Genomic DNA, 14,174 nt, shown 5'->3' with positions numbered 1-14,174 from the left:
TAATACTTGATGACCTGGCTTCCACAGCCTTCTGTGACAATGAATTCCATAGATTCACCACTCTCTGGCTGAAGACATTTCTCCTTCTCTCCATTCTAAAAGGTCTTCCCTTTACTCTAAGGCTATGCCCTCTGGTCCTAGTCTCTCCTACCAATGGAAACCAGTCTAAAGCCAGGGTAACAGACAGGCCAGTCAGGGTGTTGTGGAGAAATTACCTTCAAATCTGTTCTGTGTTTTGTTGTCCTATTACAACTTGCACACTATTCTACAACACTCCATGTTGGAGATGTGGTTCGACGTTAAGAATGGTTGTGCAGTCCATTTCATTCCTCCATTCACTGCCATACAGTAGGAGCTGGTGTGGACATGAGGTGGAGTCTATGACCTGCTGAGCAGAGTCACAAGTTCAGGCAAAGAGGAAAAAGTGAGGTGGTTTAAATAGAGTTGTTGGTACCAGAAGCCCAGCACTGTCCGAGCAAAAAGACCTGGAAGGTGTAAACTGTGAAATAATGTTTGTGCTCTTGGGTAGCTATTTGAATAGTTAATTCCAAATTTGAATAATTGTAGTTTTTTTTTGCTTTGAAGATACCATTATAAGACTGAAACTGATCTATATCTATACACCTTCTTAAAATTCAGTTGAGATGAGGATTAAAATTCCAAAAATTGGGTCCTGAACAGTTTGTGCCAGTTCCTTTTTCTATAAAATAGATTAAAGCAGTGAGAGGAGTAAACTTGAGGTAAATGACATCAGCCAGTGATGGTTATGGGTTACGTTACAAATGTGCTGGCTGTGGATGCTGTGCAATGACTAAAGTCCTCACTTCAAATCCAGTTTTTTTTCAACCTACACAGAACTAATCTTCTTTCCTGTATTTTTGTTTCACAGAAATGGCAATTGCTACTTTGAAATTGAATGGCGTGGGAGAAGGATTGTTCTGAAGGCTGTCAATGGAAAATATGTGACCGCAAAAAAGAATGGGCAGCTTTGCGCCAGCGTAGAAACACCAGGTAGGCCGAGGCTTCCAAATTGTACACAGGCATGACTGGCTTACAGCCTCCCCTCCCCACCCCACACATTGTCCCTCTTTTTTGCAATTTGAACTGATGTTTAATTGAACTGTTTGGAGAAGTGGGACAAGTATACCATTTTGTTTTTGAAGAATAAATTTACATTAATTGTACACTTTCTTTTAAATTGAAGATTTCTCCACTGCTGATTTGTCAAGTTATTTTTAATGCTCTGTTACTTTGGGCCAACACTAACTCATCTGAAATTTGCTCCCCCCAGTCCTAGAAACTCATTTTAATGCTAAACTTCCTCTTCTACCCTAACTTTGAGTGTAACTGTTATTATCAGTCACTTTCATTACTCTACACTGACGTATTTGCACCATTTCACTTCTGGAGCTAAATTGAGCAGTTCTCATTTTGTTCCCCACCTGATCATTCCCCACACTATTTGCTGAGGTGTATTGACCTAGGAAGCAGCTTTAGATTCATTATAAAGTTTCCTCCATTTTCTCCATGTATAGAACCTTTATTGTATCCAGTTCATCTTAGAATGGCTTAAAATCACCCAGACTTTTATACATTTTTTTAAAAATTTGAGTGAAATAGAGTATCTGGGCTTCACTGGTCAGGCCAGCATTTATTGCCCATATGTAGTTGCCCTGAAAAACGTGGTGTGAGATGCCTTATTGAACCACTGCAATCTGTTGGTGTACACCAAAGTGTTATTAAATGGATTGGGGGCGTTCCAGAATTTTGTCCCAGCAGTACTGAAGGAATGCAGCCGTATTTCTCAGTCATCATGATTAGTAACATTAAGGGGAACTTGCAGGTGCTGGTGTTCCCATGTCTGTTGTCCTTGTTCTTCTAGCTGGTAGTGATCATCGTTTGGAAGGTGCTGTCTAAGGAGCCTCTGAATCTCTGCAGTGTTTCTTATGAATGGTATGCGCTGCTGCTACTGAGTGGTGGAGGGAGTGAATGTTTATGGGTGCAGTGCCGATTATACAGACCGTTTCTCATGTTGGAGCTGCACTTCTGCAGAAAAGTGGAGATTACTCCATTACACTCCTGACTTCTGCTTTGTACATTGTAGCCAGGCTTTAGGGAGTCTGGAGGTGAGTTACTTGCAAGATTCCTAGCCTCTGACGTCATGTAATGACAGTTTCAGGTTAATGATCATTCCCATGTGGTGTTAGTGACAGATGTTGGTAATACCACTGAGTGTCAAGAGGAGATGATGGATCTTGTTAGAGATTATCATTTCTTGACATTTGTGAGGCACAGATGTTCCCCACCTCAGCCCACAAATAGAATCCATGCCTATAGAATAAAATGCCTGCAGTGTGGAGGCAAGCCATTCGGCCCTTCGAATCCACACCAACCCTCCAACTGGCATCCCTGACCCAGACCCACTCCATCCCTGCAACCTTGCATTTTCCCATGGCTAATCCACCTTGTCTGCACATCCCTGGGCACCATGGGCAATTTAATATTGCCAATCCACCTAACCTGCATATTTTTGAAATAGGGGGGAAAACAATTGAACACCAGGCGGCACGGTGGCTCAGTGGTTAGCACTTCTGCCTCTCAGCATCAGGGTCCCAGGTTCAATTCCAGCCTCTGGTGACTGTCTGTCTGTGTGGAGTTTGCACATTCTCCCTGTGTGTGCGTGGATTTCCTCCAAGTGCTCCAGTTTCCTCCCACAGTCAAAAGATGTGCAAATTGGGTGAATTGGCCATGCTAAGTTGCCCATAGTGTTAGGTGCATTAGTCAGTGGAAAATGGGTCTGGGTGGGTTACTGTTTGGAGAGTCACTGTGGACTGGTTAGGTCGAAGGGCCTGTTTCCACACTGTAGGGAATCTAATCTTAAAAAAACTCTCGCAGACACTGGGAGAATGTCTGGAATTTGCACAGACACTCAAGGCTGGGATCGAACCTGGCTCCTTGGTGTTGAGTCAGCAGGTGCTAACCATGCAACACTCTGCTGTCTCATCCCCGCATATTGTCAAGGTTTTCTTGCAATTTGATGTAGATTGCTTCAGCATTGGAGGAATCAAAATAGTGCTGAACACTCTGTCAGACTTTTTGATGAAGGAAACCTCACTTATGAAACAGCTGAAATGGATTTAGCTGAGAACACTTACCTTGGGGAACTCCTACAGAGATGACTGATATCTAACATCTACAACCACAACCATCTTCCTATGTGCCAGGAATGATTGAAACCAGCAGAGAGATTCTCCCTGATTCCCATTGACTCTAGTTTTGCTTGAGCTCCTTGATAACACACACTGTCAAATACAGCTTAATGGCAAGGGTAGTCATTGCCTCCCCACGAGTTCAGCTTTCTTGTCCATATTTAAGCCTAGGCTGTGATGAGGTCAGGCGCTGACTGGCCCTGGTGGAATCAAGCTGAGTGTCAGGAAGAAGTCCACTGCCGAGCAAGTGATACTTGATAGCACTGTTGCTGACACCACCTGTAACTTTACCGACAGTAGACTGATTGGGTGGTATTGATGGGGGGGGGGGCCTGCCCTGCCCTGCCCTGCCCTGCCCTGCCCCTTGTGTACAGGATGCACTTGGGCAGGATGCATGGAATTTGAGGTATCTAGTGTCTTCAGTTGTCCTTTCGTACTTGAAGTGAGTAGAGTTGACTGAAGACTGATTTGGTGCTGGAGGGGGCTGAGATGCATCATCTACTTTGGTACTTCCGGGTAAAGATTGTTGTACATCTTTACCCTTACCCAGCCGTAGACTGTGCCCACCAGTGAGGATGGAGCTGCATCTTCAAGTGAGTTTTTTTGTAGACTTTGTTTCATGGTTGAATGGCAGGGCTATGGAAGTTAGATCTGATTAGTGCTTGTGGAATTGCTTAGTCCTGTGTACCACTTGCTTATGCTGTTTGGTTACATGGTCTAGTGTTGTAGATTCCCCAGGTTAGCACTTCATGCCTGGTGCTGCTGCTGCTGCCGCTGCCATGCGCTCCAGCGTTGTTCTTTGAATTAGGGTTGGTCCTTTGATTCAGTGGCAATGATAGTGTGGGAGATACACTAGGCCATGAGGTTGCCGAACGTGTTGGAGTATAATGGCCCACAGCACCTCGTGGATGTCCAGGCCTCTCAACACTGAGGGTACCTCTCCCACATCTCCAGTGGTCACTCTGACTGAGCAGGCTGTCACAGGCAGATGTAACTCTAGCAGGCTGATTGAGGGGGAGGTCAAATATGTTTTCTCTCTAGCTTATTCGTCCACCAACTGCTGTACACCTAGCCTAACAACTGACATTAAAACTTGACCAGCTTGGTCATTAATGACGATGATGCCAAGACCTCCACCCCCTACCCCCAACCCCAAGATGCTGGACATTGAAGGATATTCTCTGCCCCTGCCACATTCTGTGCTTTCTCCAAGTGGTATGTAACATGGATTTGGGGAAGGGGAGTGTGCTGTTGTTGTGGTATAGTGGTACATGATCATCTGGCCCAGGGTACTTTATTGGTGATTAACCTCATTATTTTTTCCCAACAGGTTTTCTCTCTCGCTAGTTATTGTACTTATTCCCTCCCCTCCTTTCGCCACTTGAATATTTGTAATTTTGGAATGCAGTTGGTAAAGACTGATTCTCCAAGTATTTATCAGTTTCCTTTGCTGGTTTCAGGTTCGTTATCATTCCTTCCCCAGCCTCATTTTCTCTCCAGGATCTGTGCTCACTTTGGCTTCTCACTTCCTTTCTGGCTGTTGAACCACATTTTGCTGTCTGTTTTGATATTACTTGCAAGTTTATGCTCAAAGTTTATTTTCTCCCTCTTCTTTAGTCACCCTTTTGATTTTTAAAACTTACCCAATTTCTTAGAATCTTCTTTCCTCATTGGAATATGCCTTTGCTGTAAGCCTTAAACTGTCATCTTAAACGTCTGCCATAGATGAGAAACAATCTTTGCTGCTAAGCCCCTTCAGTCCACTTCAGCCAGGTCAGTCCTGGTTCTTTTGTAATTAGCCATGTTCAAGCTTCACGTAATCATTTCTGACCCACGTTCTTCCTGCTTTATTATACCATGTTCTGATCACTCTTTCTGAGGGGATCTTTAATTGTGTCATCATTTATCAAATCTGCTTTGTTACACATCACCAGATTAAAAATGGCCTGATCATGGTTGGATCCACCATACCATTGTTCTAGGAAACTGTCTGGAATACACTCCATTTTTCCTCATGGTTTCTGCCAATCTGACTCTCCCAAACTACATGAAGGTTAAAGTCACCCATGGTGAATGAGCTGCCTTTGTTTTATGCCTCATTATCTCCAGAGTGTCTGTCCCATCATGTAGCTACTGTTAGGGGGCCTACAGACTACCCTTCCAGTGTCATCTTTACCCTTTTTTCTATTTTACCTTCACCCAGCTATCGTACTTTTTTTAACATTTTCTGACTCAAAATTATTTCTTGCTATTATATTTGGAGTCAGATATACAGCACAGAAACATTTTGGTTCAACTCCTCCATGCTAACCAGATATCCTTAAGTCAAGTCTCATTTGTCAGCACTCTCTTCCTATTCCTATACGTATCTAGATGCCTTTTTAGATATTGTAATTGTCCCAGCCTTTACCATTCCACTTCCTTTGGCAGCTCATTCCAGACATGCACTACCATCTGTGTTTTTAAAAGGTTGTCCCTTAGGTCCCTTTTAAAACCTTGCCCCTGTCACTCTAAACCTATGCCCTCTAGATTTGGACTGCACCAACCCCATGGAAAAGACAGTGTCTATTTATCCTACCCATGTCTCTCATGATTTGATAAACCACTAAGGTCACCCCTCTGCCTCTGATGCACCAGTGAAAATGGTCCCAGTCAATTCCACTTCTCCCTTTGGCTCAAACACTCCAACCCTGGCAATATCCTTGTCAATCCTTTCTGAACCCTTTCAAGTTTCATGACATCCTGCCTATAGCAGGGAGATCAGAATTGCACACAATATTCCCATAGCGGCCTAAGCAGTATCCCTTACAGCCCCAACATGACCTCCCAACTCCTATACTCAATGCTCTGACCAATAAAGGAAAGCATACCAAACGCTACCTTCACTATACTCTCTACTTGTGATTCTATGTTCAATGAATTATGAACCTGAACTCCAAAGTCTCTCGTTTAGCAACACTCCCCAGCACTTTACTATTAATAGTTCAAGCCCTGCTCTGATTTGCCGTTCCAAAATGCAGCACCTCACATTTATCTAGATTAACCTCCAACTGCCACTCCTCTGCTCATTAGCCCATCTGATAAAGATCCTGTTGTACTGAGGTAACCACTATCTCCAGTTTTGGTGTTGTCAGATTTATTTCATTCGATACCAACAATGTTAGCCTACAACCCTTTCCTTTTGTGCCTGTCTTTTTGAAAAGTCAGATACTTATGAAAATTTAGTTTCCAGTTCTGGTCTCCTTGTAATCATGTCTCCATAATTTGAGATCATACCCATTAACTTGTATTTGTCCTGCTAATTCATCTATTTGTTCTGAATGCTAAATACATTTGAGCTATTAATCCTGTCTTTTTCCTAACTTCTCTCCCTTTTCTGTTTATTGTTGTTTCTTGGTTACTCTATTTTCTATTGCTCTCCAAATATTTGCCCTGTACTGCTCCCATATCTTGTTGCCTTGTAACCCTACATTCTCTTGCTGGTATTTGTGCCAGTACCTCACCAACACTGGTATTGGTGCCAGTGCCTCATGCACTGAAAGCATTTTCACACACTCCCAATTTTTGAGGCATGCATTTAACTCCTCGACTTTACTTACTCTGTCAGTTTGCCTCTGACTCGTGTGGTAATCCAAAGAATATTACTTTGGAGGTTTTGTTTTTAATTTAATTGGGCCCCTAATTGTGCAAAATGTTTAAGCAAAATCAACTCTCTAGTTCTGCAAATGTGATTTGGTACCAATACAATGAGTGTTTAATCTCTTCCCCTGCCCCCCACCCCCCACCCAAGTTGTTTCTCAACCCTGAGGAGAGGTCTTTAACCCTGGCACCAGGCAGGCAACAGTCTTCAGTTCAGGGCTTCAAAGGTCCAGAAAACTCTACCTATCTCTTGTAATTATACTGTCCATAACCACAACTATATACCTATTTTCTTCCCCATATGAATAATTCCCTGTACCAAAGTGTATTACATTTACTTGCTTTGTTGCCCCCTTCTGTTGCTTTTATTCTTATTTCACCACCCTCCTTAAAACTCCCTAACCTTAAATTGCTGCCCCAGGAGGGTACAGTTATTGGTTGGACTCTGGGTGGTTGATAGTGTGGCGCTGAAAAAGCACAGCACGTCAGGCAGCATCTGAGGAGCAGGAGAAGCAATGTTTCGGGTGTAAGCCCTTCATCAGGAATGCTCTTCCAGCACCCCACTATTCGATACTGATCTGCAGTCTTCACTTTTTCCCAGAACTCTAGGTGTTATAGAACAGAGCAAAGAAGGGATTCAGGTACATAATTCTTTGAAATTTGCATCACAGGTAGACAGGCTGGTTAACAAGGCATTAAACACGCTGTCCTTCATTGCTAAGACCTTTTGAGGATAGGAGTTGGGTAGCCATGCTAAAGTTGTACAGGATGTTGGTGAGACCTCTTCTGGAACACTGAACAGTTTTGGTTGCCCTGTTACAGGAAGGATATTACTAAACTGGAGAGGGTTCAGAAAATATTTACCAGGATGATGGGGAAAGGTGAGCAGAGAAAGATTTAAAAAGGGCGAGGGGCAACCTTTTAAAGTGTGGTTCATGTGTGGAATGAACTACCAGGGAGAAAGTTCATTAATTGGAAAGGTGTAGAGGGATATGGGCCAAATGCATGCAAATTGGACTAGTTTAGTTTGGGAACATGCTCAGCATGGATTAATTGAACCAATGGGTCTGTTTCTGTGCAGTATTACGCTGACTATCAGAAGGGCATTCCTTATTATTTTGGGTTGGTGTGAGCGGTGTCCCATTAATCTAGCGTTCCCTTGGCAAGTTTGCTGTAAAAGCCCTTCTTTTCTGTACAGCAGGTTGACTCAGTTTTCCTCTTTAAACTGACTCATGTATGATGCAAGAAGCATTTCCAGGCTAGTCTTGTTTTTCAGTTGTGCCCAACACATTTTAAACTTCCTATGCAAAACTCAAAATTGCATCTACTTTATTGCGGGGCTCCAAGTTCCACGTTGAGGCACCAATGTGGATCTCCTGGTTTAGCTACTTGCCTATCCCTTCTAGAAGCATTTAACCAGTTACATATAATCTATTCTTAAACCAGAAGATTTTGAGCAGCATGTTCCCTTTTATGTTTTGACTCAAACCGAAGTATTTTTCCAACCTTTCTTGAAATGGTTTTTCATCATATTTGGTGTTTTAAGTAGAAAAAGATTGCAGTGCTTTAGAAAAATGCAAATCCAGATAGTGCTTTGCAATTCTTCTGTTTTACCATTAAGATGATTGCTACAGAAAAATGTTGGTATTTGAAGAAGATTGTATCCTAAGTGCTGAAGAAATCTAGGTTTTTATTTTCTATTCACCTCTTTCAGAACCAAGTCCTTTTGATTCACATTTTATCATGTGACTGGTGACTTTTCATCGACAGCAACTTTGAAACTTGGCCTTGGTACCATGTGTGGCAGTAAGCTTTTTTTATTGGCCATGAAACAAAATTGACTGCAGACACAGGTTTTCCCAAAGCTCTGAATTAAACTGTTTCGCTGAGTCATGTGCATCTTGTATTTTCTGCTTTAAGTAATATCTTTTAGATTTAAAATGTCTTGCCCAGTGCTGGTGAAGTAAAAACTTGTTGCCTGTAGTTCCTGATGGAAACTTCCATCTCCCACTGAAGTGATTCCAAACATCTGCATAACTGAATCCTGTCAAATTTTCCACAGAGCGCCAATGGTTCCAACTAGCTGTGAGACTAGGAATTGCTCATGTTCTCTTCCACATAAAGTCATAGCGATGTGCAGCATGGAAACAGAGCCTTCGACCAACCTGTCCATGCCGACCAGATATCCCAACTCAATCTAGTCCCACCTGCCAGCACCCAGCCCATATCCCTCCAAACCCTTCCTATTCATATACCCATCCAAATGCCCCTTAAATGTTGCAATTATACCAGCCGCCTCCACATCCTCTGGCAGCTCATTCCATACACGTACCACCCACTGTGAAAAAGTTGCTCCTTAGGTCTCTTTTTATATTTTTCCCCCCTCACCCTAAATGTATCACTTTTTTTTTCTCCTTCCCTAAATGTGTTGATTCCTTGCTCAGAGGGTATTGGCAAAAATGTGGGTGTGTCTTCTACTGTCCTGGCTAATTGACCATCACTGCCTGAATTGCTATAGTGTTCACTTCAACTTTTCCTGTTTTCAAGCGGAGACTGAAGAGTTTGTGATGAAACTCATCAACAGGCCGATTATTGCTCTTCGTGGAGAGCATGGCTTTATTGGATGCCGGAAAACGACTGGAACCCTAGATTCAAACAGATCTTCTTACGATGTCTTCCAGCTGGAATTTAATGATGGTGCTTACAGACTCAAAGGTAAGTCATTCCATTTGTTTACTTGTTAGAGGTTTCTCTCCTGTAGGCATAATTTCTTGCAGGACATGATTCCATGAATCTCATTCTCTTAGTCCTTTTTCATGTCCCGAGCCTGGAAAGTCTCAATCCCAAGTGTTGCAGTGCAGGTTCATCCCACTGTCTGTACTGACTCTCCAATTATGTGTCATGACTGTCATTCGCAGTCTTTCCCCATACCTTTGCAAGTTTGTTTCTAGTTAAATAACTATCCAAGCCCTGGTTAAATGCATGATTTGAACCTGTCTCCTCCTCCATTTCTACACCGTACATTCCAGACCTGAACAACTTGTTACATGCAATTTTGTTTTCTGGTCTTCCATTTGCTGCTTTTGCAAATCACTTCAAATCTGTGCTTTTCTGTTCCTTATACAAGCAGGAACAGTTTCTCCTTTTCTGCTGTATCCAGATCCATCATGATTTTGAAAGTTTCTATCCAATTTCCACTTCAGTCTACCCTGCAATGAGAATAGTTTCACCAATGTAACTGAAGTTTCTCATCCCTGGAACCGTTCAGTTAAATATCTACAACAGGAGTCACTAAACAGAGCAATAACGCTGTTTTTATTCCTACTCCTTCCTACACTTTAATTCCAGGAGCTCAGGGACCTCAGTTGTATGGCATGTTCTTCTCTTTGGAGATCAAGCCTGAACTGTATCAGGGAGTGTTTTAGCTATTACATATTGAGAAGAGAATTTAGTCAAGCAGATCAATATTGACACCAAAATTGGAGGTGTAGTGGACAGTGAAGCGGGTTACCTCTGATTACAACAGGATCTTGACCAGATGGGCCAATGGGCTGAGAAGTGGCAGATGGAGTTTAATTCAGATAAATGCAAGGTGCTGCAGTTTGGGAAAGCAAATCTTAGCAGGACTTATACACTTAATGGTAAGGTCCTAGAGAGTGTTGCTGAACAAAGAGACCTTGGAATGCAGGTTCATAGCTCCTTGAAAGTGGAGTCGCAGGTCGAGAGGATATTGAAGGTGTTTGGAATGCTTTCCTTTATTGGTCAGAGTACTGAGAACAAGAGTTGGGAGGCCATGTTGTGGCTGTACAGGACATTGCTTCGGCCACTGTTGGAATATTGCGTGCAGTTCTGGTCTCCTTCCTATCGGAAAGATGTTGTGAAACTTGAAAGGGTTCAGAAAAGAATTACAAGGTTAGAGGATTTGAGCTATAGGGAGAGGCTGAACAGGCTGGGGCTGTTTTCCCTGGAACATCAGAGGCTGAGGGGTAACCTTATAGAGGTTTATAAAATTTAAGGAGGAATGAGCTGCCAGAGGAGGTGGTGGAGACTGGTACAATTGCAACATTTAAGAGGCATTTGGATGGGTATATGAATAGGAAGGGTTTGGAGGGATATGGCCCGGGTGCTGGCAGGTGGGATAGATTGAGTTGGGATATCTGGTCGGCATGGACGAGTTGGACTGAAGGATCTGTTTCCATGCTGTACATCTGAGTTTATAGTGTACATATGAAATAAACAGGAATCAATTTTTAAGCAAAATTCATTATCCATTTCACAGATAAATAATTTCAGTTCAACCAGTTTAGTGATCACAGCAGCCAATTTTGGTCAATTTGTCCTTCTTTAAAAATTTCCAGTTATAAAGTGTTTTGACATTAACATCCGTTGGGGAAAGTTGAATATCAGTAGTTTAGGTTACCATTATTATATCAATTCTCAGGCTTTTTCTTTTAAAAAAAAACCAAAACACCTGCTTGCTACTCACCAGAGTATTTTATTTGTTTAAGTGCTACAAAAGCAGGACCAAACCTTGGTATGTTGCAGCTAACAATCATATGCTACCATTTTTTACAGGATATGTCGATGAGTGAAATCATGCTGCATCTGTCCAAGACATTGATTGTGTTGCTGTTCTCGGTCTGGGTTGGCTCACAATATCTTTGCACTCTTTTGCAGATTCTACTGGGAAATACTGGATGGTTGGAAGTGACTCTTCTGTCACCAGCAGCAGTGATCAACCTGTCGATTTCCTGTTTGAATTCTGTGATTACAACAAAGTTGCAATTAAAATAGATGGGAAGTATTTGAAGGGGGACCATGCAGGTGTGCTGAAGGCATCTGCTGATGGCATTGACTCCTCGACCCTCTGGGAGTATTAAATGCACTTTATATATAAATGTGGCTTTCCAGCATTTTTTTTTTTTTTTTTTTTTGCAGTAGTCCTACCATGGGTCATAATGCCTGCCTGCCTTTCACAACATATCGTGACAATTTTTTTAAAGCAGATTTTGTATACTCCTCATGGCAATAGTTATCGAAGATAATCTCCCTAGGTCTATGCAGGCTGTATAATTCGATTCTGCAACATAACATGAAAAAAAATACTAAAGGGAATGTTAGGGTAGGGTTTTCCTGAACATCTGTACTGTGGTGTTGCCAAAGTTATGGTTTAACTTGCTCTGGCCATGGATTGCAGCTGCTGTACTAACAGATGTTCTAATATTAGCCATGTTCACAAGTGCATTGATCAGGCCAGGCTGGAGTTTGGCCTCTCGCTGCCTCCCTTTCTATAGGGTGGAAGGATGCAGCTTGTTAAGGGAAGCTCTCCTAGCGAGCTCACTCGATGTTGGATCTGTGAAAGCCATTCCTTTTTAGCAGAAGCAATTTAATTCTGGATTAGATAACAAACTCAATGCTCATCCCCCTCAATGGACTGAGCGGTTTTCTAACTGTAGAAATAAACATTCTTATGGTGAATAGATGAAATCCAATTGCCAGAACTCCTTTAGTTGCCCTTCTAACTGAAGATGTTGCTTTAGGCATTATCTTCACTAGTTCTAGAAATCTTCAGAAAGCAAATACAGCTAGCACAATAGAATGGTGTCGAGATGTTTAGGACTTCAGTGGGCAACATCTTAATCACGGCGACGTTTTAATAATGTCATTTCCCAGAATAAAATTATGTGGATATGGAATGCCCTAAGCTGGTCTTGAGTTGTGCATTTCTATTGTTTATCCATTCTTCTGTAGTTCAGCAAGTTACTTTCCTACTGCAGAGTTGTACTAGGAAAAGAAGGGGCCACGTATTGATGAAAATGACAATGCCTCGAGTGAGACACAAAGTTAATGCTTTACATTTCTGCTGTACATTGTGAATCCCAACTTGTATGATGCTCTCTCTTTAACACATTCCTTGAGGGTTAATACCACAATCTCAAAGTTTCATAACTGCTCAGATTGGGCAAAATGCTGAAACACTGGACACTGCCACCTTGCCTGTTGCTGGAACTGGAGATGGGGATGTGGACTGAATAGCACTTCCCCAATGATCCAGGGGCTACTGGACTATTTAGTATGTTGTTTATTAATGGGGTTATTTCTGGAATATATTAAGCCTTAACATTCCTAGGACTGGAAAGCCAGGGCATCCCTCCTAAACTGTAATGTGCCATTACATTGGTATAAAACTGGATATCCCAATGTGAATTGTTAATGATTTGAGCAGATGGATCCTCTCTCTCATTGCAAAATACTCTTTCCTGGCTAAGACTTCATTTCCTTTTTGGCTAATGGATGAGAGAAATTCATCTAACAAATTTCATTTTGAGCTACCCAATCAAAAGTAGCAATTGAGTTTTGGAAGGAATAAGTTGGAACTTTTTAAGGCAGCATTTATTTTGAGAAAAGTAGTTTCATGCATTTTGAGTGAAAGATGGACAGGCATTTAGACCTTGTGTGACTTTAGTGGTCCATGGTAGGATCTCTTAATGCAGTGCTGCATTCACTGAGAATGTACTTAATGGCAAATGCATGTGGTCTTGTAACTTGAGGGAACCAATTGCCAAAACCCACATCTCATATTAATGTGGACTTGAGTATTGTCCTAGAAGATCTGATTGGGATGAGGAAGCCATTGGGGTGAACTAGAGAACAACCCTCTAGTTTATGGTATCCTTATCAAAAATTTACTGAAAGAAAATATTGTTTTAAATGTTGGTTACACCATTACTGTGCAGGAAGTTCAAGAATTGCTTGATCCAAAACTTTGTGGTAAGACACCTTCAAATGTTCTTTTACGAAAGATCAGTAAAACGTAGCCCTCATTTATCGGACATTGAAAATGGTGCCAGCTTAAAGGTTTCACCTTTCAAATGTTGCATTATTTCCACCCAAATGTATCTTGTAGAAGTAACACTGTTCCACTTTACTTCGGTCTTTTCTCTTTTTTGTACATGTCATTTGTATAACTTGAGGAATGTCATGTCAAATAAAACAGATGTTGCATATGCCAGAAAATCCATACTGTTTACAAATAATTTGAGTTGTGGCAACTTAATCCTGAGATTTTGGCACTGAAACTAGCCATTCTGCTCAAGTGGTCAATGCTGCATAAAAACAGCACAAAGGACTGTCTTTTGGAAACTGAGATGAACTAAATATTGAGCATCTTTTGTCTGATCCACCTGCCTGTACTTTTCCTTTCCTGTTTGTTCTGATAGCTTTGAGTAATTATTGGTGTTGTAGCTCATTTGAATGCAAGAAACATTTTTAAACCATTTGACACATCCCACAAGTTTAATGTATTATTGTGGTTACTTTGCAGAC

At 41.8% G+C, this 14,174-nt stretch overlaps 1 protein-coding gene across 1 annotated transcript in view; it reads left to right on the top strand.

The window, feature by feature from the left end:
- Positions 1–13,865, top strand: part of fscn1a (fascin actin-bundling protein 1a) — a 49,768-nt gene extending 35,903 nt beyond the window's left edge. Inside the window, exons 3-5 of the mRNA XM_072559324.1 lie at positions 890–1,011; positions 9,396–9,563; positions 11,526–13,865. Of these exons, the coding sequence (XP_072415425.1) occupies positions 890–1,011; positions 9,396–9,563; positions 11,526–11,728 (493 nt within the window). The 3' untranslated portion in view covers positions 11,729–13,865. The remainder of the gene's footprint in view (positions 1–889; positions 1,012–9,395; positions 9,564–11,525) is intronic.
- Positions 13,866–14,174: the final 309 nt, after the last annotated feature.

Source organism: Chiloscyllium punctatum, chromosome 40 (genome assembly GCF_047496795.1).
Source record: "Chiloscyllium punctatum isolate Juve2018m chromosome 40, sChiPun1.3, whole genome shotgun sequence".
NCBI classification, from domain to species: Eukaryota; Metazoa; Chordata; class Chondrichthyes; order Orectolobiformes; family Hemiscylliidae; genus Chiloscyllium; species Chiloscyllium punctatum.
This window is presented reverse-complemented; position numbering and strand designations above follow the sequence as displayed.